The 26,863-nt window shown below is 52.5% G+C and overlaps 2 protein-coding genes across 45 annotated transcripts in view; one reads left to right on the plus strand and one right to left on the minus strand.

Moving 5' to 3' along the window:
- Positions 1–1,212, plus strand: part of Slc1a7 (solute carrier family 1 member 7) — a 44,337-nt gene extending 43,125 nt beyond the window's left edge. Inside the window, 1 exon segment of one of the 2 annotated variants that reach the window (NM_001108973.1) lies at positions 133–1,212. In NM_001108973.1, coding sequence (NP_001102443.1) covers positions 133–351 — 219 coding nt within the window. In that variant the 3' untranslated portion in view covers positions 352–1,212. 2 annotated transcript variants of the gene reach the window in all.
- Podn (podocan) lies at positions 1,211–22,769 on the minus strand. Of its 43 annotated transcripts, XM_087660011.1 has the most exons (16): positions 22,706–22,769; positions 22,298–22,368; positions 21,774–21,819; positions 21,572–21,696; positions 20,412–20,527; positions 17,960–17,994; positions 14,510–14,829; positions 12,849–12,942; positions 11,975–12,039; positions 11,063–11,172; positions 10,279–10,435; positions 9,888–10,003; positions 8,997–9,654; positions 6,548–6,696; positions 5,455–5,647; positions 2,672–3,599 (listed from the first exon to the last, which is right to left on the minus strand). In XM_087660011.1, the coding sequence occupies exons 7-15, from the start codon at positions 14,822–14,824 to the stop codon at positions 5,470–5,472; spliced, it is 1,842 nt and encodes a 613-aa protein (XP_087516137.1). In that variant the 5' UTR covers positions 14,825–14,829; positions 17,960–17,994; positions 20,412–20,527; positions 21,572–21,696; positions 21,774–21,819; positions 22,298–22,368; positions 22,706–22,769; the 3' UTR covers positions 2,672–3,599; positions 5,455–5,469.
- Positions 22,770–26,863: the final 4,094 nt, after the last annotated feature.

The following is a 26,863-nucleotide window of genomic DNA, read 5'->3' on the forward strand; positions in this document are numbered from 1 at the left end:
TGTAACCTGCCAAGGCTGCCCAGCTGTGCTTATAAAAACATCTCTTTCAGTGGCTCCCAGCCGCCCTGAGACTGCTCAGTGTTACCTACCTCAGCCCTTCCTAGTGCTAACGAGGCCCCATTTCCTCTCCAGAAATTGCTGCCCTGTGAAACCAAGCCAGTGACACTGCAGGAGATCGTGGCTGCCCAGCAGAACGGCTGTGTGAAGAGTGTGGCTGAGGCCTCAGAGCTAACCCTGGGCCCCAAGTGTCCACACCACATCCCGGTCCAGGTAGAGCAGGATGAAGAGCTGGCCACTGCCAGCCTAGACCACTGCACTATCGAGATCAATGAGCTGGAGACCAATGTGTGAGCCTGCAGGGCCGCAGAGCCAGGCCAGACCCTGAGGTTTGGGCTAAGCGTAGGAGTTAAACTCAAAACACACCTGAGCATCTGGTACATCCCACCCTGACGGGCTAGCCAGCCACCGATGAGAAATAGCATCTCAAAAGGGAGAGAACTGTGTGCAGAGGCCCCAGTCAGCAACTATGGCTCTCTCGTGGCCCAGCTGTGACAGTTTCTAGTACCTGAGCCCATGAAGGCACCTGGTAGGGGTATTTGCCTATTCTTTGTGGAAAAACAGCTGGGGGAGGGGTGGGTCTGAGAGCTAAAACCACTCCTTGAAAGAACCATCATGGCCAAGAGGTTAATTCAAGTCTTTGGCGTCTCAGCCACTCCCTTCTAATGAACAAGGAACAGTGAAAGAGGTTCTGCCTTCTCCAGGGTCCCCACAGCCACAACAGCTTCCAACTCAGGAAGATATAACAACAGTGTCCCTGTTTCTGCCCTAGCTGCGCCCTGGCCAGGTCAACCCTGCTCCACCCCACAGCATGTGGCTTTAACTCAAGAAGGGCTGGCCCACCCCAGGTCTGAGGCCTGCTGCCTTCACGTTACAGCCTGTCCGTGTCTGTCCTCCAGACCTCTCTCTCATCTAACATGGAGACTGATGCCACTAGGGCTGGGAGACCCAATGGGTACAGCTCAGCCAGCCTTTCATGAGATGGGTGGGCAAAGAGGGCTAGAAAGAGAAAGACCCAGCTTGGGACGCTCTGGCCAAGTGACTAGCAGTACTTTGGGGTCTGAACTCTTTGGGTGGCAAAATGGAGTGAGAGTCCCCAGTCCCTTCCGTGTTTGCAATAACGTGATAATAAAAATCTTTGATTTTTCAAGACTCACGGACGTGACAGACTACATGCTTTGTTTTGTGCTTTGAAGCAGGGTATGGTAAGGCAGGGCTAGCAACCCATTATGTAGACTCTACTGACAGCAATCCTCCTGTTCCTGACTCCCCAGCTACTGAGATGATAAAGCTGAGACTGGACTCTGAGCAGCTTTCTTTGTTGAGCTAATGCCAGCTGACGGCATAGATCAGCCTGTCCTGGGGACCTGGTGAGGACAGGCCTGTCTGAGCTGTGCCAGGCTGCTCACCCCAGGCCACCTCAATAGGCCTGACTATAGCTGGGCCTTTTCCAGGGCTTCGGCGGACAGACTTCCTCTTCTTGCTTAGCTTGGTCTGGGCTCTGACCCTGAAATCTCAGAAAAGGAAGAAATCTCAGCGGAAGCTGCATTTGTTAACAGTTTGACCATACAATCTGTTCTAGGTGGGGTTGGAGGTAGGAGTGGGGGTCTGGGAAGGGGGTGTAACTGTGGTCTGGAGAGGTTGCATACCAGGCCCAGGAGAATGTGAGACCCAGGGAAGAGACAGGCTTCCCCAAGAGCACACACCCTCACCCTTGAACCATAGTTACCCTCCTCCCATGACTGTAAAGACTCCAGGAAGGGCCTCAGTTCTAGGACACACCCTCCCATGCTACCACTCTCTATGGTTCTCTCAAGGGTCCACATAGCTATCCTTTGTCAGTTGATTGCTGGCCACCCGGGAAAGATCAAATGGCAAAGTTACTTCCCCTTAATGTGCATGGGCTTTATTTGGCCCTTCCCTGAGTCTCTCCTTAAGACCTCTGAGGAATCCAGTTGTCTTCCCTGCCAGCCACAGACAGGATTCTATATTTTGGCGAACCTGACAGATATTCACCCACACACACCTCCAGGACAGGGAGATCCCTACCATCATTTAGATCCAAATAACAGCTAGGTATAGCCTCCCTTACAGCTTTCAACCCAACCCCAGCTCTCCCTCATTGGGGTGGCACAATGGCCGTGTCCCTCACCTCGTCCCTGGGAATACCTAAAAAGACTTGGTCCCCAAATCAGCTCTGAAGGAGCTCTCAGACCTGCCTTCTGCCTCCTCCCTGCTTGGACAGCACAAACTACCTCAGTAACACTAGTAATAATACCTCCACACAAAGGTGACTTTCCAGCTAGGCTCCAAGCAGCCCAGGGCCCATTGGTCGTCTGTTTGGAGGTTCAGCTTGGAGGGACAGGGGAATGTGCAGGCCTGTGCAGCAGCCTGACATTAAAGGCGAATTTCCACCCAGAGAGTGAATGCACCAGGCCTTCCTGCCTTGCTACTGTACCCTATCCCTCCTCTGTCTGCGCCACTCCTGCGGGGCCCCTCAGTCCTGGTGATGACCCTCCTTCCTCTGGCCAGGGGAGCTGCTTGCTGAATCCTGCTCACCCTAAGCAGATGCCAGCCCATCGCCTGGAGGGAAGCACACACAGACACAGCGCGGTTGCAAGGGCAGGGATAATACTTTATATTAGTTTTTCTGTAACAGGAAAAATCAGCTTTGAGATTTTTATCTTCATATATATTTTTTTCTCCTTAAACAAAACCAAAGGTACCCAGAACTTCCCTGCAGAACTGAAGACCAAGGCAGCTGCTGCCGCTCCACCCCACCCCAACCCCCACCATGCACTGCTGCCTCTTCCCCTCCCAAGCCTTCTTGAGGTTGTTCTCAAGTGCCTGTGACCTCCTGCCAGGGCACAACCAAAAGGGGCTCCCAGCAGTAGGACTGCCCAGCACCCGGGGAGGAGGTGAAGCCATGGTAGAAGGCAGAAGGTTCAAATCCCCATAGGGAAAGCACAAAACAAAAGCCAGCTTTTGAGTCTCAAAAAGTGGAAAGCACCCCGCCACAAAGCAAGGAGACAACCCTGCGTCTCCGAGGGAGGGACCAGAGGACAAGGCACAGGGCCAACTGTGTACGGCCACAACTGGCCGGAAGCAAGAGCTTTTGGTAGCATAGGTCACTCTGTGTAAGTGAATTAGGGAGAGGGTAGCTGCCTGAGTGTACCAGGCCAGTGTGGACTCTGAGGTCAGGGTGTGTGTTTGTGTGTGTCTGTGTGTGTGTGTGTGTGTGTGTGTGTGTGTGTGTGTGTGTGTGTGTGTGTGAGTTGTATCAGTGTGAGGTTGTGCAGAGAGCCAGTTTGGAAGGTCATATGCAGCTGGCTTATCTACGTGGCCAAGCTGGGGGTGTTGGCGGTAAAGTGGTATCTGCACGTGTCTGACTGTGTGACACATTGCTGGAAGGGGTGGGACACGAGACTGTGTTCAGCCCGTGACTTTCGGGTGCCTCTTGGGCTCAGCGTTGGGTGTGTCAGAAGGGGGCGCTCATGGGGCACAGGCCTGGGCTGCAGAAAGGAGTCCGGTAGTCCATCGTCCTGTGGAACATGTTGGAGAGTCAGGACTAGCTACAACCAGCCTTGGGTGAGGTGGATCAAGTAAGGGGGTTCTGGAAGCCTGGCTGCTGGGAGTGGACTTCTCCCAGCAGTCCACTCAGTTGACTTAACAGCAGTCAACATTCCACAAAGGGGGGGAGGTTCTCCCTCACCCTAGAACTCCACAGTCCTTTCCGTGAGAACCAAGAGTGCTCATGAAATAGCAACCCCTCCCTGCTGGTCCCTGGCTATTAAGGACCCTGCCTCAGGGCAGGCACTCGACCTCCATGGCTGGCCCTGGGAGTTAGGACTGCCCCTCCAGGCTCACAGCCCTCTCACAAATCCTGCTCTCATTAGTAGATATCTTGTCTCCATCATCCGTCCACACGGCTGTCACCATCCATCAACAATCCCCCACTACCAGCTCCTCTCTGCTCCAGGTTCTACTTCAAGTCATTCCAATCACGGCCATGGCCACACGCTGGCTTCATAACGCCTAGCATATTCCCTGAAGTCCTAGCTAACCTTAGACAGCCCCTCCGACCACTGCTGTCTGCCTGGACCCTTCCTATCAGCTTCCTCCCATGTCTCTGCTTCTAACACTTCCATCTGCCCTCCTCCTTACCAAGCCTAGTCCCACAACCCGAACAAAAAGTCAGCCATAAATGAATTCTATGCTTAACATCTCCCACTACATGGGTAGAAAGCCAAGGTCCTCAGGCTGATGTGACTTGAGATCGAGCCATCAAGCCACTGGCCTGCCTGTGACAGCAGCCACTCAGCTCCCTGGCCCTCCTTCCACAACAGGACAATTACTGACCTCCTGCAGTCCTTACAGCAGCCCTGGTACCCACGCTCCTCCATGAGTACCCTCCCCCCACAGCATATCCCATGAGCACTCATGCCACCCATGCCAAAAGGAGTACCAAACAGTTTTACCTGAGTTTTACATGGCTTCCCTCAGCTACTGCCACCCCAGAGCAAATAGGCTCCCTACCTTCCCCGTCATTCTCTCCATCCCGACCTCTCCCTCAGTTGCTCCCTGTGACGTCACAAGGACTCCATGCAGACACACTGAGTTATGCACAGCAGTTCCCACCTCCCTCAGGCTCTTCGTACTGAAGCAGCTGGAGCCCCTGCCCCCTTCTAGAGAAGTCCATGAGTGTATTGAGTATGTGCTGTGTATGCATGTAGCCACATGTAAGCCTGTGTGAGTGGGTACCCATAGACATACCTCTGCATACATCCATAGGCACACCCTGTGCACACAGACATGTACATGTAACTGCCTATGGTTGTGTTTTGGAATAAAGTATGTATACATGTACATGTGTGCATGTGTACAGTATGCCTGTGTATGTGCAGACTCTCTGTGCATTAACTACCTATGGCTGTCCTCTCCCTCCCTGCCCTGGACAAACTCTTCTAGCCCCCTCAACATCTATACCTATCTCAAGGGCTACAGTAACTAGATCCCCATCTCTAGCCCAGGCCTCTCCTCTGAGCCCCAAACATTGAAGTCTCTGTACCCCAGAGTATCTCCCAGCACAATACTCATCTCTCTGAGCTAGAATGAATGCCTTAGCACAAACTGGCCTCTGTGGGCATCTCTCTCTCTCTCTCTCTCTCTCTCTCTCTCTCTCTCTCTCTCACACACACACACACACACACACACACACACACACACACACACACACTCATACCTCACATGGCACAATTCTACATGCAAACGAAATGATAGGTTTTCAAAATGAATGGATAGAATAGAGACAAGATAAAGTTGACACAGAAAGCCAAGGCAGCGCAGGGACAGCAGGGTGTGGTGAGAGGTGATGTCACACACACACAGACCACCCACCTGGGTCACTTTGTCCTATCTCATTTCCTCTTCCTCGTCCTCCTCCTCCTCTTCTTCCTCTTCCTCATCTTTGTGGCCTCGGTCCTTGGAAACGTTACCAAACTCAAAGTTGCCTTCAATGTCCAAGACCTGCAGGTGTTTCAGCCTCCGGAAGGCGCTTTCTACTACGGAGCCCACAGCCAGCTTGTTGAACCTGAGTGGAAGTCCACAGGTCAGCGCCAGGAGGCCTGGCTGGTGCCCTCACACCTACCCAGCTCAGAGGAGAAAGGGGGCAAGGAGGGGTGTCTGGGAAGTGCCACAGCAAGTTTTGAAGGTGGGAGGCCAAGAAGCGCAGTGCGCCATGTCGAACAGACCTGTTAGGACGCTGATAGCTTGAAGAAAGGGGTGGCAGAGGCAAGAAAGTTTCCCTCTATGCATAGTCACTTTGTGTGCAGAGCGGCAGCCACAGGAGCTGCCTCTGCTGCGCTTCCCCACTAAGCTCAAGATCTGACAGGCACCAGGCAAGGCTATGGCTGAGCTGGTAAGGGGCAAACTCAGCCCAGGAAGCCAAGTCACACCACCCAGTGTCACCACCCTGGGCCTGTCTTCTAGTCTGTCTTCTCTCTGATCTGGTGGGTCAAGTTGAAATGAGGGCGGGGAGTCTGAGTAGAAGCCGTAGTCTGTGGGAGCTGAGTTCCCTAAAGTCCTAACCCTGGATCCCAGTAGGAACCTAGGCACCTGTGTTCTTGGTCTGACACCTGAGCCCTACCTGGCTGTCATGTTTTCACAGCTGGGGGTTACTAGTGAGATGCTCTCTGGGCTTCCTCCTGTACCACATTAGCATCAACAGTACCCTGCACTTGGCTGTAATGTTTCTGATGCCCACTAACAGACCTGTGAGCCATCGAAGGCCTGGCAGAGTGTGCTCACCCTCAGGGACGGAGGCGGCACGGGGTTGTGGGGTCCTGCAGTGCACTCAGGGCTCCCTGGCCAGTCAGCATTGAAGCCAGGCTCCACACCCACATTCTACTGCCGGCCGTTCCTCCAGGTCTCAGCTGTTCATCTGTCCTGTGTGCTGTTAGGGGGAGCAAGCAGGGCTGCCGGGACTTCCTACCTGAGAAAGATCCCCTTGAGGTTGGGAGTAGAGTCAAAGGCGTTGGCAGGAACAGCGCTAATCTTGTTATTCTGCAGGTACAGATACTCCAGCGATGGGGGGAGCCCCTCCGGGATCTCTGTGAGCTGATTCCCAGCAATGTCCAGCAACTGCAGGGGCGAACAGGGGGTCAAAGACTCCTACCCGTGCAGAGCACTTACCAGTTTAGAGACTCCCGGCAAGCCATAATCTATCTCCTGCTAATGAGATCTCTAGTGAGGGGAGAGGGTCTGACAACCACCATTTCCAGGTGGGGAAACAGCTTGGCGAGGTTAATCCATGTTTAAGAGGCTGGAATGTGCTGTGCCAGACGCCAAATACGTGTTCTAATTGATATGGTTCCTGCCCAGTCCCTCTTGCCTTTGCACATGAAGTCAAAGCCCAGCTGCCTGCAGGTCACAATCTTTCCTCTTCTATCTACCTGTCACTTCCATCACGCCAAGATCCACATGTGCAGGTCACATGTGCGAGGGCCAGGAGAGTGGGTAGGAGGCTTTCAGAAACCGTGGTACAACAAGCAGGCCCCAGGCTCTGTGCCTGGAACCCAGGAGCAATAGCCAGGGAAGTTGGGGAGGGGACCTGGCACGCACTGGCTCTGTGGCCACCCTTGTTACTCCTCACAGTGCCAATGCACCTTCTCCAGACCTACACTAGTGCTGCCCTGGGCCAGGACTACATGATCTGTAAGCCCCTTCATCATCTCGAGAGGCTAGGATGCAGGGTCATCAAACTAAGACTCACATCCCATGCAGCTTGGTAAGCTAACATCAGGATTGCAGTAAAGCCCCAAACTTCCAATTCTGTCGCCTCCCCGGCCCACAGGGCTTGCTTCCCAGTTTGTCTCCCTCCACAGCCATTGGCACCATCCCCAGTCTCTGCTTCATCAGGCCCTCCCTCATTCATTCCAGAGACACTTGGTGCCCATGGGTGCTGGAGCATGGACTCTGTGAGACACCATCTCCACTTGCAGGAAGCCAGTTGGACTGTGGAGATGGACCAAAGCCTGACAAAACAAGCCATGGGCTTGGCTGTAACAAAGGAGTGGGAAAAGGATTCATCCATCTTTGAGCCAGGAAATGCTTTTCAGGGCATTAGCACAGGGTGGATTTGAGGCAAAAAGAGCAAGTTGCCAGTCAAGAGACACACAGTGTGAGGGGGAATCCCTGCTCGCCCGCTCGCCCGCTCGCCCGCTTGCCTGCTCCCTCGCTCACTCACCAGGCTGAGGCTTGGGGAGGTGTCTGACCTGCCTGTCCCTGCTAAAGGGTAAGAATGTTTCCTGGGCAAGGTGACACTTAGGCTGAGTCCTAGATATCCCCTAACAAGAGTGGTACTCTCCTTATTCCTCACAGCATCCCCAGTTCTGGAACAACGGTGTCTCCTACAAATGTGGGGACTCTTTAAGACTTATGGAATGCATGCATGAATGAATCAATGAATGAATGAATGAACAAACGAATAGATGTCTCCAGTAAGCAAGGTAGGTATTGTGCTTCCAGTAGAAGGGATGCTGTGTGCTGAACCAGGAGCAGTGGGAGGCTTGAAAAACCACTGCAGGGAGTCTGGCCTGGCACCTCAAGGAAGCAGGGAGCTATGAAAGACTGGACAGGAACCGAAAGTGGTGAGATCCTAGGACCTGGGGGTTTGGTTAAAAAATATGGTGGCTTAGGGCATAAGCAGCCTGAATGAAGGGCTGAAGCCAGATTAAGCGCTGGCGGGCTGACTGATGTAGGCAACAGAGGCAAGAAGCATGCCAAGGGTAGCTTCCAAGTTTCCCTGACGGGTACGGCCCCTTCACCTCAGTGAGTTAGTGAATGCAACAAGAGGGAGCAAGTATAGAGGGTTTGAGCCAAGTTTCTCTCCTGAGGAACAGCGCAGAGGCTGGATTCTGGTGTGTGGCTCTCAGCAGGGTAGACTGGATGAGAGACCCCAGCCACGCTGCAGAGCCAGCTTCCTCAACCTGCTAAGCTCAGGATACCTCCTGACTTCTCTCTGGCCCCACCTCTTCCCAGCATTCTTTGAAAACACCCCAGCCCTGATGGCAATTCCCACCCCACCGCCAGTGGTGAGCATGTCAGACTAAAATGTGGGTCCCTCCTTCTACCCTCATGGTGACCTGGCCTGGCCACACAGAGACACAAGTCACTGTGTTCACTGTGCCTTTTGCTCTTGCACCTATAAGTAAATTGGACCACGTAGTCATGGCCCTCCTACTCTAAGGCCCGCCTCCCCAGCATGTATCCAATGAATAAGCTCAGTTTGGCTATCCCACCGGAAACGGGCTCCTGCAACTGCCACTCATCCTAGCAGCCGAGATGGCTCATCCTAGTAGTTCCATCATCCTTCCCCCTCCCTGTGCCCCAGCCCCACCCCATCCCCGGCATGGCCCCTGCACCGACCAGTTCTGTAGTACCTGCAGACCAGCAAGGTCCACCCAGGCACGGGGTCCTAGGGCCCGGCTTCGCAGTCGGTTGCCTGTGAGGTAGAGTTCCCGAAGCTTGGCCATGCCAGCTAGTGCCCCACGCGCCAGAGCAGCCAGCTCATTACGCTTGACCTTGAGCACGTGTACATTTTTAGGCAGGCCCGGAGGCAGTGTTTGCAGGCGGTTGCCAGACAAGTCAAGTGAACGCAGCAGGCGTAGCTTGCGGAAGGCATCTCGGTGCATCTGTGGGCTGGTGATGCGGTTGTAGCTGAGGTTGAGCTCTTCCAGGAAGTAGGTGGTGGCAAAGTCCTCACGGCCTATGCCTGTAATCTGGTTGTGCAGGATCATGAGGGTGCGAACTCGGCGGGGCAGGCCGCTGGGCACACGTTCCAGTGCGTTGTTGTATAGATGCACCGTGTGGAGCCTCTTGAGGCCCTGGAAGGCCAGCGGGTGGATGCCCTTGGCCTGCAGCTGGTTGCTGTGTAGCAGCAGGTATTCCAGGTTGCGGATGGGTGTCAGCACATCAGCGTCTACACTCTGGATGACATTTTTCTCCAGGTGCAGCAGGACTAGGCTGCGCGGAAGACCCGCTGGGACCCTCGACAGGTTGTTGCTGGACAAGTCCAGGTACTCCAGGCTGGACAGCTTCCTGGAGAAAAGAGGAACCCGAGAAGCTGGGCAGAGGCCCACAGACATCTGCCATTTCAGCAGCCCATGTTTGTATGCCTGACTTGTTCCCAGAGACAGAAATGGCAACAGACATAAGCCCCACAGGTTCCAGAGAAAGCAACCAAGGAAAAGTGGGCACGTGACCATGCCCAGCTGAGACAAGCTGAGACTGCCAGGTGTTGCTGCGAAGGATGCGGTGACACAGGGACCCACCAAAAGGTCTCGTTGTCCAGGCCCTCGTCGGTCAGGTAATTGTTTTGCAGGTACAGCTCCCGCAGGTTACTCAGCTCACTGAAGGCCCCAGGGGGGATCTTCTCCAGCTTATTGTTCTAGAAGGAAAGGGAGGGATGGATCAGAGTGACAGGCAGAGGCAAGAACCAGGCCTCAGGATGAGGTGTGCCGAGGAGCCTAGGGGCTACCAGGAGGGGAGGCAGCCCCCTCAAACCCAGACTCCTGCCCGCTCCCCTAGGTAGCTAATACCCTGCGATGGGCTCTCAGACTCACTCAGCATCCCCATGCCCATCTGGGCCATGCTTCTCCCTCAGCTGTTCTGTCCCCGGGACATGGGTCTGCCTCTGCCTCACCTGCCCTCTCCGTTCCCCACCTTGAGGTGGAGCTTGTACAGAGCAGGTGGCAGGTGCTTGGGCACATGGCGCAGGAAGTTGCTGGACAGGATGAGGATCTCGACATTGCTGGAGCCGTTGAACATGTTGTCTGGCAGCCCGGCATCTGCTAGCTTGTTGTTATGCAGGTACACGGACCTGCGGGATTGAGGGGCAGTCCTCACCCCACCATGGCTTCCTGGCCATGAGCTAACTTTGCCGTGTGACTTCAAACTCCTCCTCAAGCTGAAGAAGGGCCCAGGGTACTTTTCTACCCTCTTAACCCAGGGACACAGAGTTAAAGAACTTCAGAACCCCTGCATGGCCAGGAACAGGGACCAAAGGCTCAGCACCTTGCCAGAAGTCACCACATAAATTAGCAGGAGAAACAGGACTTCCTGGTCCCAAGCCAGACACCTGCCATGGGTAGAAGTCCTGGGAGTAGTCATACCTCCTTTAGCAGCTTCAAAGAAGAGCATCTCTGCCTGCCGGAAGTGGCTTTTCCTACCCACATCCCACCATTCCCATGCATAGGCCTTTTTTCCTCATTTACTGGATGGGGGCCTCCTCAGCCCTCAGGTTTCAGCCTTCAGGTTCCTCCAATAGGCCTTGGTGTTCCTCCACCGCATACCCCTGAACACAACCCACAGCCCACAGCACAGCAAGCCCCTTCTCAGGGCTTGTCTGTGTCTCCTGCTTTGCCTTGGCTTCTCCCAAACCTTTTACACTCCCCCCTCCCACATTTATAATTCCCACACACCCAGGATCATCCCTCTGACCTCTGACCTCAGATTTGGCTTTTGGCCAAAGGTGAGTCCATAGATCTTAGTGAGATAATTGGCAGCGAAGTCCACACTGATCAGGGCGTTTGGCAGGAATCGGGGTGCCAATGTCAGCTAGAAAAGGAAAAGCCGACAGAAAGACCAATAGAGGTGCAGAAGTTAGTTCCGGGCCCTGCTGCTGGGCTCATTTGCTCTCCTTCCCTTGGTTCTTCTCTGACAGCAAAGCTACTCTTCCGATGTAGAAACTTGATCCATCTTTTAATAAAACAAAATGTGTCCAGCTCCCACAACCCTTAGCCTAGCTATCAAAGCCTTTTGTACCTGACCCTACTCTTCTGACCTCCTGGGGTTAAAGGAAAGGATTAGAGGTCAGAAGAAATGGTGAGAATTGAAGTCTGTCTGACTACTCCATGGGTGGAGGGAAGGCAAGCTCCACTCATGCCACACTTTCTGTTTATTATTTACTTGTATACATTTTGAAACAGTATCTCCTTGTGTCCATGGTTGTATCAAATTTCTGGACTCAAATGATCCACTTGAGTACTGGGGAGCTGAACGCAGGCCACCTCAACTGAACAGCCTTGCCGGGACCCAGCCTTGCCCTTCATACCTAACTCCAATGCCATTTCCTCTAAGAAGCCTTCCTAGTGCCTGTGTGGCCTGTTGGGCTCTCCCTCCACCCATGTGCTGGAGCTACTGGCTGCTTCATTATCAGACACGCTCTAGGTTACAGGGGATGATGAGTGTCCCATTCTCAACACCCAGGGCAATAGGGACCCAGAGGCCAGGCTGTCAAGGGCGCTGAGAAACAACCACAGAGCTCAAGGGAAGAGAGTCAGGAAGGTAAAGAAGCCCACCCACTCCAGGGAACCCCACCCAATCCCAGGGAAGCCTACATACCCTCTATGGCCCTCACCTTGTTGTTGGCCAGGTACAGGTAATTGAGGCTAGTAAGATGCTCAAATGCCTCCTCTGGGAGCCCTTTAAAGGACAGGTCAGAGCCCTGGATGAAGGAGATGCTACAGGGGAGCAGGCGAACCACCAACCTGCTAGGCAGCACCCTCCATCCCCAATCAGTTCCAGCATCCACCCTGCCTTCATTCTCCCTCTCCTGTGGCTCAAGCATGAAGCAAGCAGCTAAGGGCTTGCTGAGAGACCCAGTCTCATCCTTTGACCAGGAAGGAGTGCTCCCTGGGGATGGCTGCAGGGGGCCAGAGCCCCTTTTCAACTTCAGCCCCACCTATAGGCAGGGGCAGCCAAGCTGGGATCAGCTCCCAGCAGGACAGGCTTCACCCCTGGTCCCCTAGGACAGAAAGCATGTTACAGTTAGTTAGACTGGACCCTCTCCAGCCCTGAGCTGGCCTCTGACATCCAGTTCCCACTCCAGGACCACCAGATGCTGGGACTGGCCCAAGTCAATGGAGAGGGAACAGTTACATAAACCATGGCCTGTCTCTCCATGGAATACCCTGCTGTGACAGCCAGAGAGAGCTCTAGCAACCGTGCTAAGTGAAACAAAGCAAGCCTCCACAGCTATTACAGGAGTTCAGCTGTGGGCTAAAGTCTAAAATGAATGGCTGCAGGTCACAAGAGGTGGTTGTACATTGTATAAACTCACCCAAACACATCATATTGGGCTGGTCTTTTAAACTGAGTCACTTATGGCACATAGATGACATACAAATAAAGCTGCTATCTTTTAAAATGGGGGATGGAGAATACCAAAATCTTAATATTGATTAATTCAAAGTGGAGGAATTATGAGGGTTTTTTTCCCGTCCACTCCTCACCTCGGGATGTCAGGCGATTGTTCTGTAGGTTAAGCGTCTCCAGCCGCTGCAGCCGAGCCAGTTCCTCGGGGTAGATCTTCTCCAGCTGGTTGTTCTGTGTGGAGATGGGGCAGCAGCAGGTAGGGCTGGGGGTACATGGGGCTTCTGTACCCACCCTTGGCCCAGTCTTGGGCACCTGCCTTGGAATTTTCTCTGAGGCAGACAGTGAGTGTACAGCAATGGACACAGAGACATGTGAGTCCCACTCTTAAATAGCCCACATGCAGGGGTTGGGGATTTAGCTCAGCGGTAGAGCGCTTGCCTAGCAAGCACAAGGCCCTGGGTTTGGTCCCCAGCTCTGGAAAAAAAAAAAAAAGCCCACATGCAGACATCTACCCGTAGTTCAGACCCGCACCAAGTGACAGCCACATGGAGCTGATCCCTAAACAGAAGAATGTCCCATTCTTTGGCCCTGTAGTCCCCACTCCCCTGAGAATTCAAGATTTCCAACCATGTGCTCTGGAAAGCCCTCCTGAGCTGGAGGGAGAGCCTGATCTAACCCATGGCTCCACGGCCCCATAGCTCAAGTTCCCCCCACCCCCACCTCTTTCTTTTTCCTTTTGTTGTTATTTTTCGAGACAGGGTTTCTCTGTGTAGGTCTGGCTGTCCTGTAACTCACTCTGTAGACCAGGTTGGCCTTGAACTCAAGAGTTCCACCTGCCTCTGTCTTGTGAGTGTTGGGTCAGTCTGCATGGCTAAGCCTTAAGCCCTTTTATCTGTATTGGACTTCTTTCTTTTTTTTTTTTTAACATTCATTTATTATATATGAGTACACTGTAGCTGTCTTCAGACACACCAGAAGAGGGCATGAGACCTCATTACAGATGGTTGTGAGCCACCATGTGGTTGCTGGGAATTGAACTCAGGACCTCTGGAAGAGCAGTCAGTGCTCTTAACCACCGAGCCATCTCTCCAGCCCTCTATTGGACTTCTTTGTTTACTCGTTTATCTGTTTTACCCATGAACTGTGAGACCTGAAGTCAGGGCGGGACTATGCCCTTCCTACATACCCAGCACTGCACACAACCAGAAGCACTCACAGCAGGTACGTGAGACAGTCTGTATGTGACTGGCTTCAATTTGTCCTTTCCTCTCATTGGCCCACTGCCTGCCCTGCCCTGCCCCCCTGAGTAGTCACAGGCCACCTTCTCTTGATCTCCTTTGGAGTAACAGTTCCTCCTCTCCCCAGGGCTGTCCTGGATATGACAGGATCCATCCATCCATCCATCCAGTGGGCCTCAGCAGGGGCCAGCACTCTCGCTTTCTGCTCTGAGCCCACTGCCTCCAGGAATTGAATCCCCTTGATTTGGCTTTCCTAGTCCTGTACGGGTGTTAGCAGCACCCAGTCTATTCAGGGCTGGCAACTGTGTGCCCAGGGTGAGACACCTTTACTCTAAAATCTTTGTGGCAGCCCAGACTCTTCCACCAGCCAGCAGGTTATATCTCAGGATTCTGTAACCAGGACATCACAGGCACCCCAAGGGTGGGACCAGGACTCTGTGAGTCTGATCTCCCCTGTTGCCCTGAATCTGGGACCATAAAAATTGGAAGTTCTGAGTAAGAAGTGAGCTATACAACCATGTGTGGGCTGGGGACAACATATGGCATGGCATCACTCTTACCTGCAAAGAGAGATGATTGGTGTGCTCAGGCAGGTCTCCCGGAAACTCCCGCAGGTCGATGCCACCACAGTCCACGACGCCTTCCTGGGAGCAGGCACAATCTCGGGGACAGTCGATGGTGGCCCGGCCAGGCTCTGGCTCCTCAGAGCTCAGTACTAGCACTGGCTGCTCCTCTTCCTCCACAAATTCATTCTCCTCAGGGCTTAGGGTGTGGGTGTCACTTCGGCCAAACACAGGTGCCCTCACAGGCAGCACGGGGCCCAGGAACAGCTGAGGCAACAGCAGCAGGAGTGGCAAGCCCCTGCTGCCGGCCATGATGCCTGCGGGAGGAGTGGTTCAGCCCACTGAGGTCCCAGGTGATTCACTGGTCACACACATTGGGCACTTATACAGGAAGCCATTATAAGTCACGAGACAGTTGGCACTTAGACCTTGATGACTACTACCCTCTCTTATTGGGAATATCCCCTGTGGTGATAGAAATGCCATGAAGCCCCATCCTTTGTCAGGGCTGCAAAACCTTCTGTAACTCTCACCAGTCTGGCTCCTGAGGAATCTGTGCCCTTATTTCACAGGAAGCTGAGGCAGAACCTAGACTTTGTTAAACTGCCGTTGTTCTGACAGACCTTGGTCCATCCCCAAGCAGGTGTGTGTGTTAGTTCTGATGTAGGGCCCCAGGGCTTCGCCCTGACACTCTTCCAACTCTCTCCCAACACATTACACAGGATGGTAAGGGACCCATAATGGTCCTGTCCTTCAGGCCTTTGCACATACTATTCCTTCTGCCCAAAATCAAAATACCCTTTCCCTCTCGTGTGTGTGTGTGTGTGTGTGTGTGTATGTCGTGTGTGTATGTTGTGTGTGTATGTGTGTATGTGTGTATGTGTGTGTATATGTATGTGTGATGTGTATGTGTATGTGTGTGAGTGTGTATGTGTGTGTGTGAGAGTGTGTGTATGTATGTGTATATGTATGTGTATATATTGTGTGAGTGTGTGTATGCGTGTGCGTGTGTGTATATGTGTGTGTATGTGTGTGTATGTGTGTATGGTGTATTGTGTGAGTGTGTGTGTATGTGTGTGTATGTGTGTGTATATGTATGTGTGTATGTGTGTGTATGTGTGTATGTGTGTGTATGTGTGTGTGAGTGTGTGTATGTGTGTGTATGTGTGTGTGAGTGTGTGTATGTGTGTATATGTGTATATTGTGTGAGTGTTGTATGTGTGTGTATGTATATATGTATGTGTGTATGTGTGTGTATGTGTGTATGTGTGTATGTGTGTGAGTGTGTGTGTGTGTGGTGTGTATGTGTGTATATGTGTGTGTATGTGTGTGTATGGTGTATGTGTGTGAGTGTGTGTGTGAGTGTGTGTGTGGTGTGTATGTGTATATGTGTGTGTATGTGTGTGTATGGTGTATGTGTGTGAGTGTGTGTGTGTGTGAGTGTGTGTGTGGTGTGTATGTGTGTGTATGTGTGTGTATGTGTGTGTATGGTGTATGTGTGTGTATGTGTGTGTATGGTGTATGTGTGTGAGTGTGTGTGTGAGTGTGTGTGTGGTGTGTATGTGTGTATATGTGTGTGTATGTGTGGTGTGTGTGTGTGTGTGTGTGTGTGTGTGTGTGTGTGTGTGTGTAGAATCTGAGATTGCCCAAGGCTTAGCAATAGTTGAATTGGGTCATGAACACTCTCTTAGCAATAGTTGAGTTGGGTCAATAACTCTCTATGTGCAGATTCAGGCTGAGTGAACCCAACACCAGGCAAAGAGGTGACTGAGGCTGCTGTGTCCTATGACCTGCTGAGTCCTGATGTGTAGCCACTTAGCCATCTTCCCCAGCACCTCACATGCCCACATGGACACTGCCCGTGATCCCCAGTGCAGGAGACGAGTACAGGCTAAGGATAGTACTTGGCTACCACAGTCCCTGTGGTCCTGCAGGCCAGGGCTTAGCATCACAAGAACTCAGGAATGTCTCTGGGATACGTTGAGTTGCAACAGAAGACAGTGAAATGGTCCCACATTCCCAGTGAAAGCCTCACCACCACCCCCAATTCACTGCACCCCACTGAACCTCAGCCTCCTCATCTGACTGTTGCTACGATGCTGACCCTACATAGTAACATGTTCCACTGAGTAGATGAGGGGTGCACCAGCCTATGTCCAGGCTCTGGGCTCTACTCCTGAATGGAGTAGTGATTAGTGCACAAGCCAGGTTGGGTCCTTCCCAGAGCCTTAGGAAATCCAACCATACAGCAGCTAGAAGGGTCTGACCAGAGCATGTTGTGGCAGGATTGGGGGAACTGGGAGGTTGTCAGTGACACTGGAGGGTTGGCTGTGGAGAACAATGGCTAAGAGCAGCTCTTGCTCTCATCAGTGTGTGACGTTGGCCGAGTTTTGCAACAGTCTAAATTTCAGTTTCTCTCATCTGTGGTAGAGATAACAGAAGTACCCTCCATGGGCAATCCATAAGTCAATGAGATATACACAGTAAATGCTCAAGAAATGAATAAAGATGAATTTCCCCCTTCCATTACTCCAGTGGTTCTCAACCTCCCTGATGCGACAACCGTTAATCCAGTTTCTCATGTCGTAGTGACCTCCCGGCCATAAAATTTCTTTCATTGCTACTTCCTAACTGTAATTTTGCTACTGATACAAACTGATACACAGCCCTTGTGAAAGGGGTCATTTGGTCCCTGAAGGAGTCAAGATCCTCCCCCCGCTTGAGAACCACCTCTCTGCTTTCGCAGCATGATCTGCCCCCAACACCTCATTCCCCACTCTAGCACCCCTCTTTGCCCGTCCCATGTCTAGAACGCACTTAGACTTCTTGGCCTGGCTGCTCTGAGGAGATGCTACAGCCCACTAGCCCACCTGTGTATGACCCCCACTGCTGCACTATTTAGACACCACTCTGCCCTCGATGTTGCAGATCCCCCATCTTGGATCCAGCCCTGGGTTGTGGGCACACAGGTGAGGCAGATCACATCCCTGTCCTCTGGAGCAGGTGATATAACCACTACCCACTGGATTCAGGTGCCAGCATAAAGAGGTCCCTAGGAGGATGAGATATCCCAAGGAAAGGGGAAGAAAGAAGAAGGTGACAGCCAAGTCCCTTAACCCTACATACAGTCCATGTTGGTCTAAGCAGACTTGAACCCCAGAAAGCTAGTGTGGCAGAGAACCAGGGAGCCCAGTAGAGATCAGTGGGTGACACTGCCCTCCCCCCCACTCCCCTCACCACCCTTCTACAGATCATTATCCTCCCCTCCCCCATAGCTGATTCCACAGTCTTCCAGCCCCAGCAGCCAAGGGGAGGTGGGAGAATGGGGGGGGAGGGAAGTGGGCCTCAAATTCACTCAGAGCAGGAGGCCGTGGAATGGGTGCAGGGAAGGAGCTGGTCCTCACATGCACAAGGTACTCACTGGACAGGCTGGTTTTCTTCTCTCACCTTTGGCTTATCTCCATAAAAATCCACACGCTTATCTGTACAGATATATAGTTTAGATCAACATTCTGAACCAGACCAAAAATGTCTTCATCACTCCTTTAGAGGCCAGCGAGCAGAGGCCCACTGGGAGAGGTGTTAAGGGGCCAAGCTAAGGTCCAGGGCTCCTGCATCATCCCTTGCTGCTTCCCAGGAAGCCAAGGATACCAAGTGTCAGGGCCCTACAAGGAAGCATGGGGCAGGCTCCTGGCTGAGAGGTTCACGATGCCCTGTCCACTGGAGTAGATCCTCATGGCCACATGTGGCTGTGGAGCAATTTCTCCATAGTTCATGTTGAGACATGCTTGAAAGAACACACAGGGTGTGTGGATTTTAAAGGCACTGCAGACAATAATGTAAGGTGCCTCATCAGTATTGACGATGTAAATTCCTAACACTTTCAATACATTGAGTTAAGCAAATTAAGTTTGCCTGTCTTACTTTACATTAAAAAAAATTGTTTGTGCTAGGCATGGAGGTGCATGCCTTTAATCCCAGCACTCCAGAGGTAGAAACGGGCAGAGCTCTGTGAGTTCAAACCTGCCTGGTCTACAAGGAAAGTTCCAGGCCAGCCAGGGCTACATAGTAAGACCCTCTCTTTAAATAGATAAAAACCGGGGGGGTGGGAGGACAAAGGAAGGAGGGAGAGAGGGAGGAAGGGAGGGAAGGAGAGGGAGACAGAATACCACAGTCTGGGTGCTGAGCATGTGGAGGTCAGGAGTGCGCCCTCTCCTTCCATTCTTGTTTCTAAGTCTGCACTGCTTACCTGCATGGCACACCTGCCCTGCTTACCTGCATGGCACACCTGCCCTGCTTACCTGCATGGCACACCTGCCCTGCTTACCTGCCCTGCTTACCTGCCCTGCTTACCTGTGCTGCTTACCTGCATGGCACACCTGCCCTGCATACCTGCCCTGCATACCTGCCCTGCATGCCTGCCCTGCTTACCTGCACTGCTTACCTGCACTGCTTACCTGCCCTGCTTACCTGCACTGCTTACCTGCCCTGCTTACCTGCACTGCTTACCTGCCCTGCTTACCTGCACTGCTTACCTGCACTGCATACCTGCCCTGCTTACCTGCGCTGCTTACCTGCCCTGCATGCCTGCCCTGCTTACCTGCGTTGCATACCCCATGCTATCTGGGCATCAAGCTCCCAGACAGTTCTCCTGCCTCTGCCTCCCATCTTGCACAGGAATGCCAGGGTTACACATGTACCCATCTGCATCTGGGGTTGTACTCAGAGCTGCACAGCTGGCGCCTTTACTCTCTGGGCCATCTCTCTGGCCTCTCATTTCCTTTTTCTTTTCTTTTCTTTTTTTTTTTTTTTTTTTTTGGTTCTTCTTTTCGGAGCTGGGGACCGAACCCAGGGCCTTGTGCTTCCTAGGCAAGCGCTCTACCACTGAGCTAAATCCCCAACCCTCATTTCCTATTTCTTAATGTGGCTTCCAGAACACCTTTACAGTCGTTTGTGGCTCACATCATATTTGTTAGTCAGTGCTTCTCTAGGGTCTGATGTATAATCAGAGTCATCTGAGCTATAAGAGGGAGACATGGGGTTCACAAGAGCCCAGAGAAAGCATAACCTTTTCATAGATGTCTTCCTAGAGGAAGTGAAGTCTACACTAGCCATTCTGACTGGCAAGCATCAGGCAAGAATGCAAGACATTCGATGTGTGTGAAGGAAGACCTGGGGTTCAGAGAGTCTGTATGGAAAACTCTACAAAGCTCACGGGACTGCCTGTGGCACGTGGGAACTGGGAATAACACAAGTAGGCACAATGGCCGCAAGTCTAGGACAGGTTAGGCATGGAGTATGGGCCTTGTTTCTGGAAGATGAGGAGCTGCTGGTGTGAAGAGGGTGACAGACAGACTGCAGATGAAGGTGGTGGGCAGAGCTGTGTGAGGAACAAAGAGGCTGAGGTGCTGGTACACCGATGGAAAGCAGGGACTCCAGGGCAAGAAGGGAGAATGGACAAGGTTTGCAGCAGATGCCAGACCCCAGCATTACCTTCTGCACTCAGTGCCCTGGACGCTCACTGAGCTTCCTCTGGGCTATAGCTTGCTGGAGCAATAAAAAAACCCAGGACCAGGCTTACACTAGGCTCCTGATTTGCAGGCTGGAAACTCAAGGGCAAATGGCCCTTACTGCTGCCCCCCTCAGAAATCTCAGACTCCTCAGGAGCCCTCTGCCCAGAGGTCTTGGCTCCGTCCTTCAGGGTTAGGCTGAATCTCCCCTGATTCCAGGAGTGGAATGAATTTGTGAAAAGCAGAGAAGAAAGACCTACAATATAATCTATTCAGATTCCCTGCCTAATAGCTGAGTATGACAGAGAGAGAGAGAGAGAGAGAGAGAGAGAGAGAGAGAGAGAGAGAGAGAGAGAGAGTGAGTCAAAAGCTGGGGAGAGATGGCCCACCTGTTAAGAACAGCACTCTGCTTGCAGAAGACTGAGCCCAGCACTCACTGGGATGACTCACAACCGCCTGTAACCCCAGCTCCAGGGGATCTGATACTGCTGGCCCCTGCCAGCACCTGCACACACAAACACACAATTACAAATAAGTCTTTAAAAAAAAACAAAAACAAAACAAAACAAGGACATGGTGGCTCAGTCAGTCATGGTATTAGTATGGCATGCGCACGCATATGCACACATGCACACATGCACACACACACACATATACACACAACACATAAATTAATTAATTGATTAATCAATTAAATTTAAGACTAGGGCTAATGTTTGTTGTCTGCCTGTAGCCCCGAGCTGCTCTTGAAGGCTCAGTAGGAGTTCCCCCAGTGAACAAAGCAGAGGAAATCATGGGCAGAGCGTGAAGAGGCAGGGAAAAGGCCAATGTGTTTGCTCCTGTAAACAGGGAATAGAAATTGGGTATGGAAGCACAGGTTGCTGAGGACATCAACCACCATGCCAGGATGTTGGTGATAGGAAACCAGCAGGGTTCCAATAGGTCATGGTCAGCACTCTTATGTATGACTCCAACAAGCCTACAGGTGCCACCTCCTACCCAGGATTCAGACGGAAGGGACAAAGAGTACCCTGTCATGGTGCACCAAGTCACCGACTCTGACACTTCTTACCTTACACACCGAAGACAGGGCTCAGGGCTCCAAGAGTATACAGAAGGAGGTAGCCCCAAACCAGCCATTGATGAGTTTCCCAGAGCAGCCCGGGCCCTTCCCAATGGTGTTCACCCTGTGAGCCCACGATCTGATCGTTTGGGCTTTTCCAGGGCAAAAGGAAGAAGAGGTGGAGGAGGAAAGGCCCATCCAGGGTTCCTCCAAGCCCACAGCCTAGGTGCAACTTCGTGCCAGTCAGAGCGTGGTTTCACCTTCCCCAGCAGACACTCAGGTTGCCAATGCTCATCCTTCTGTCACCTCTTGCACACCTGCATCCTAGCCTGGGCGACAGCACTCGCTGCCTTCTGTTCCCCCACCCCCACCCCCGGAGCTTCAGCTTCGCCATAGCTGCCTCCCAACCCGGGCCCCAGCACAGGAATTCCAAGCGACCCCACCCCCCTTCTTCCACCTGACTGCAAGTCAGGTATTCCAACTCACCCATCCAGGTCCACCCCACTCCACCCTGCACCAGGCTGATGGTGGTTCCGTGACCCACACAACCTGGGGACGACCATTCACGTTCCTTGCCCTACCCCTTTCTGTGTTCCGCTGGAAGCAGATGCCTAGACCGAGTGGTCGGAGCGTTAGACCGCACCTAACCAGACGAAGCCAAGTTCCGCTGCTTGACCATGTGCCTCACCTGCCCAGAGCCCTGGGGGCTGATTTCTGCCTTTCTGTGCTTGTTTCTGTATGTAAAGAGGTCGGTGTTGGACTCGGTGGAGCCCCCCACCCCCGACGAACTGACGTGAAAAGATGCAGGATGCCCTGGGCCCCAGTTCTCAGTGCAGAGGTCCAGGCCCCTTCCCAGTTTCACCTGCCCCCACAGTCCCTGTCACACGCCCGTGTGCCTCCACCTCCCCTCCCCATCCGCTCCCAGATTCTTTCCAGATGTGCGCAGCGGGAGGAGCCCGAAGGCTGGGACTGAATGTCGAGTAGAAAAAGCGTCCCCTTCCCCCTGCTCCTGATCCCGCAGGGGTCTCGCCACCCCTATGGCGGTGTACCTAACCGTGCCCCCTGAGCAGGGTCCGCGGGACAGGGCGGGATATGGGCCACCCTCCCCGGCGGCGGCTGGGGCCATGAGAACACGGCGGGAAGTTAGAGTGGGCTGCCTCGGCGCGGCCGGTGGCCCGTGGTCCCTCGGCTAGGCGGCCGCCTGCGTCCTACCTGCCGCTGCGCGCCGCGCCGTGGGCAGAACAGGCTCCCTGGTGTCCGCTGCGCTCGGCGGGCGCCGGCTCCTGTCATTCAAGTCGAGCCGTGGGCGCGAGCGAGCCAAGTTTTGTTGTGGGTTCGCTCTCCCCGCCTTTCCCCCGGCCCCCGCCCCGCGAGCATCTGCCGGACGCCGGCCTCTCCCGACACAGGCGCAGGGTCCCGCCGGGCCCGGGGAGGGAGGGCCTGAGCCCAGGGCGCCGGGCTTGGCAGGGGCCCCACTTCCCGGGAACTCTTGCCGCCGCCCCGGCCCCTCTCCGCCCCGGCCGGCCGCCGTACCACGCCCCCAAAACCCGGTGCCTCCAGCGCAGCACCTCTGCCTGCCAGCCTGCGGGGTGGGACCGCACCCAGTCAGGCCCCCCGCACCTGAGGAGAGCCGAGAAGGCTCCTTCCATCCAGTTCCTCGGCTCTCAGCTTCTCCCTCAAGCATGAGAAGATTTTGCAACCTTTCCGGGCACAAGTACCTTTCCTGTTCCCTCTCCCACCCTAGGGTCCTGAGCTGTGGCTAACGCGGCGTCAGCCAAGACCCTGCTGGACCCTTTCCCGGCAAAATTCCTCTGCTCCTCCCCACTATCCGCCCTCACTGCACTGGCGCTGGGCCCACAACTTGGTGAACCTTGAAGGGGAGTAAACTGGACCGGGGTCTTCACGCACGCGGGTCCTAGTCACGGAGAAGTCCAGGGACTGAGCAGAGAGCACTTAAGGCACCATCATATTGCTCCCGGGAGCTGAAAATGGTTCCGAGTAAAGGCTCATTAAGTACTAGCAGCTGAAGCAACACTGTTTGGCGCCAAGGACTTCTTGGTGGAAAGGACTGGGTTTGGGTGCTACTTGGCACCTCTGCTGTGAACAAACCTGTCTCTCACATGTATGTGCTCTGGCCTTCGGGCAGGACCCATCTAGCTCTGAGAGTGATAAAGATAATAAATCAAATGTGAAACCACTTGGCCACCTAAACTGCCAAGACCCTGAATGGTGCTGCCAGGCTCTGTTTATATCTCCATGCACTGGTCTCTAATTCTTACAGCCCTGCAAAGGAAGATTATTCCCCATCTAACAAGTAAGGGCGTGGTCTCTGTCAGGCCGCATAACTAACATCATTGAGAGCCGAGGGTTCTGGTCCATCTACCCGTCTCAACAGCAGTCTGTGATGCAGACAGGCAGCTAGGTGAGTAAGGACAGAGCCAGTGTTTGAACCCATGGCCATCTGTTTCCATTACCCATCACTGAAGAACTTAACACGGATGGGAAAGGGAAATATTTTGCCTTCTTTGGCCTCAAATTCCAATCCTCTCTGAGCTCAAACTTGAAAGTTGGTATGATTCACAAGATTGGACAGGGCCCAACAGAGATGCATCTCGTGTTTTCTGGACAGAGCCTAGATTCAAGTGGAGCTAAAAGAACTGGATTCTATTGGCTGGATTACCCATGAACCAAAAGTCGTCTAGAACAAGGAAAATCAGCACATACTGAGTGCCAACAAGTGCCAGGCACTGTCCTTAAACATCCTGGCCAGCCAGCCCTGTGGGGAAAGCTTGGTAGACTATACCTGGAAAGGCAGGGTGTTTTAGGGGCCAGGCACTTGGAATGCTACACACTCACTTCCTCTACCATCAAAACTAGCTTTGCCAAGCCAGTGCCCACACACATGCACCGTGTCTGTGTGGTGCTGAAGGCACAGGCTACAGTACAGAGCCCGGAGGGATTGCGAGTGTCTCAGTAGGAGACGGAGGCTATCCTGCCACAGAAGCGAGCCCCCTGGCTTTCAGAAGGGATGAGTACCCTGGTGACTACCTGTGCTGCTTCTCAGTGTCAGCATCTGTTCAGTCTAAGATCACCATAGTGCATGGGGTCAATGGCAGGGTTTGGATGAAGACTTGGGCCCAAAGGAAAAATAATGGCTACACACTAAAAACTGTCTGTCTTAAACAGAAAAATCCAGCTCTGGTCTCACAGTAAGTACAAAAAAAAAAAAAAAAAAAAAAAGACAGCTGTTTTTACAAGACTGCTATCCAGACCTGACTGAACTCCAAGAGACAGCCAATAGAAATAAAGACTAGTATCAAGGAGAACGCCTGTAATCCTAGCATTTAGGTAGTTTGGGCAGGAAGAGAGCACATTGGAGGCAACTGAGCCTAGATTCAAGTGGAGCTAAAAGAACTGGATTCTATTGGCTGGATTACCCATGAACCAAAAGTCAGTGAAATTCTGTCTCAAAAAGTGGTAGGGTAGGGGGGTGGAGGGATGGCTCATCTGGCAAAACATGGGCTGCCCAAGCCTGGTGACCTGAGTTCAGATCCCCAGAACCCAGGTAAAGGCCACACACTGTAGCTCATGCTTCTGTGACCCCAGAGCACTCCAACAGGGAGATGGGAAGTGGACAGAATCCTCCAAAGCTGTCTCAATCAAATACAAGGTGAGGGCTCACACCGGAGGTTGTCCTGACTCCCTACACTCACACTCTAGCACCCCAAGCCTGTAGTAACACACCAGTAGCACGCATGTACACTAAGATCTTTCTTTAAGAAGACAAGTGTTGAGAGATAAGAAACTCCTGCACTACCAGGCCCAGTGCCAAATTAAAAAGAGAAGGAAGCAGCTTGGGGGGGGGGGGGTTGAAGGACACAGCACCTGCATGACATGGAGCTAAGGCTGAAGGACAAGAAGGCTTGCCAGAGTCAGGGTGGGGAGTTGATGTTGAGAAGGAGAGAAAGGGAAAGGCACGGTATTTATTATTCTTTATGGTCAGAGAAGAAAAGGATTTCTCCTACCTTGAGCTCAGGACTCAAGACCTTCCCTTATCCAGTAGCAGAGTCCTGAATGCTGGGCTGCCAACAGGAGCTTGATCAGAGAGCTGCTTGGGGCTACGGGGTCTCTCTGAAGGCTATGCTGTTGCTGCTGGTGTGTTATCATAGTACCGGGGTCATTGTGCACGCGAGGTGAACGATCTCCTGCTAAGCCCGATCCTCAGCCCTCTTCAGTTTTTATTTTTATTTTTTTTATTTTGAGACAGGATCTCAAGTTGCGCGGGCCTTGAACTTTTGATCTGCTTGCCTATTACTTCTCAAGTACGTGCGCTTTTAGACCTGCTGACTAAAGGCTTTGGACAGAGGCCAAGATTTGGGGCTGGGGAGATGGCTCAGTCGGCAAAGTGCTTGCAGGAATCCCTGAGTTCAATTCCCAGCACCCATATCTAAAAAACACAACGTTATGGCATGCACCTATAGTGTCAGAAATTGGAGGTGTTGGGTAGAGACGAGATCTCGGGGGCTGAATGGCATCTAGTCTAGCTTAATTGGTGAATTCTAGGTTTGCAAAAAATAAGGTAAAAGGGTAGAAACACAGAGTAGTTGGTGAAATGTTTGCTGTGCAAGCCTAGGACCTGTCTGCAAAGCACCCTAGTATTGTACAGCCAGGCCAACCCCAGGAGCCTACTGGAGAGCAACTGAGGAAGACACCTAGTGAGGACCTCTGGTCTCCAAAGACATGTGCACACATGTGCACATGAACACACACAAAGACAAAACTCATCAAGGAAGCAGAGAATGATGGGAAAACCACAGCTGGAGGCAGAACTGAAACCTGGGTCTTCAGGTTCCGACCCAGCGAGATTCTCTTGTGCAACAGCCATTCGGTGGTCTGAAAGCAGGGCCAGTCAGTTGGTCCACCTCAGGCTGCTCGCGCACTGAAAACTTGAAAGCTTTGGAAGAGTTCACTTCTTCCAAAGTTATGGCCAAGTCCAAGTATAAAATGTAAACAAGAGGAACAAGTCTTCTTTCTGGCTCATAGAAGAAATAACTGAAAAGAAGTCCTAAAAAATGGCCACCAGTGAAAGGTCATGGTCTCTGTTCAGATGATCCCTCAGCCATTACTTAGGTCTATCTCACAACATCCTCAGGGTTAGGATATGTCTGTGGTCCCTGCCTCTATTCTGTTCACTATCAGTTTTTATTGCCAAGAAGTTCAACTGGTTCTTATTTTTTTTTTAAAGATTTATTAATCTATGAGTTTTTGGCTTTCCTGTATGTCTGTGTACAATGTATGCACCTGGTGCCCAGAGTGTCAGATCCCCCTGCAACTGGAGTTATGGATGGTTTTGAACTACCGTGTGGGTACTGGGAATTGAACCGGGGTCCTCTGGAAGAGCAACAAGTGCTCATAACCACTGAGCTACCTCACTAGTCCTCAACTGATTTTCAACAATTTCTCATTCTGTACCTGCACCCTCTCTGATCTTGTTTGCTCACACGTGTGAGCTGTCGTCACACCCTACCCTTGGATATCATCTTGTCACACCTAAGGCTTCTTTGAACTGCCTAAGCCAACTAACTATTCATGTGGTGTCTTTATGTCCATTTATTTTGACCTCGACAAAGTGTATAGTATTGGACACCCTGTGTCTTTCACACTACAGAAGACACCATACTCTAAAAAGTGAATTATAAAATAACTTGCAGGTGAACAAAAGGTCAATAGTGGGTAGTTGATTATAAAACTAGTACTTCTGTTTGCCTGTAACTTATG

This window comes from Rattus norvegicus, chromosome 5 (genome assembly GCF_021556685.1).
Source record: "Rattus norvegicus strain SHRSP/BbbUtx chromosome 5, alternate assembly SHRSP_T2T, whole genome shotgun sequence".
Taxonomy (NCBI): domain Eukaryota; kingdom Metazoa; phylum Chordata; class Mammalia; order Rodentia; family Muridae; genus Rattus; species Rattus norvegicus.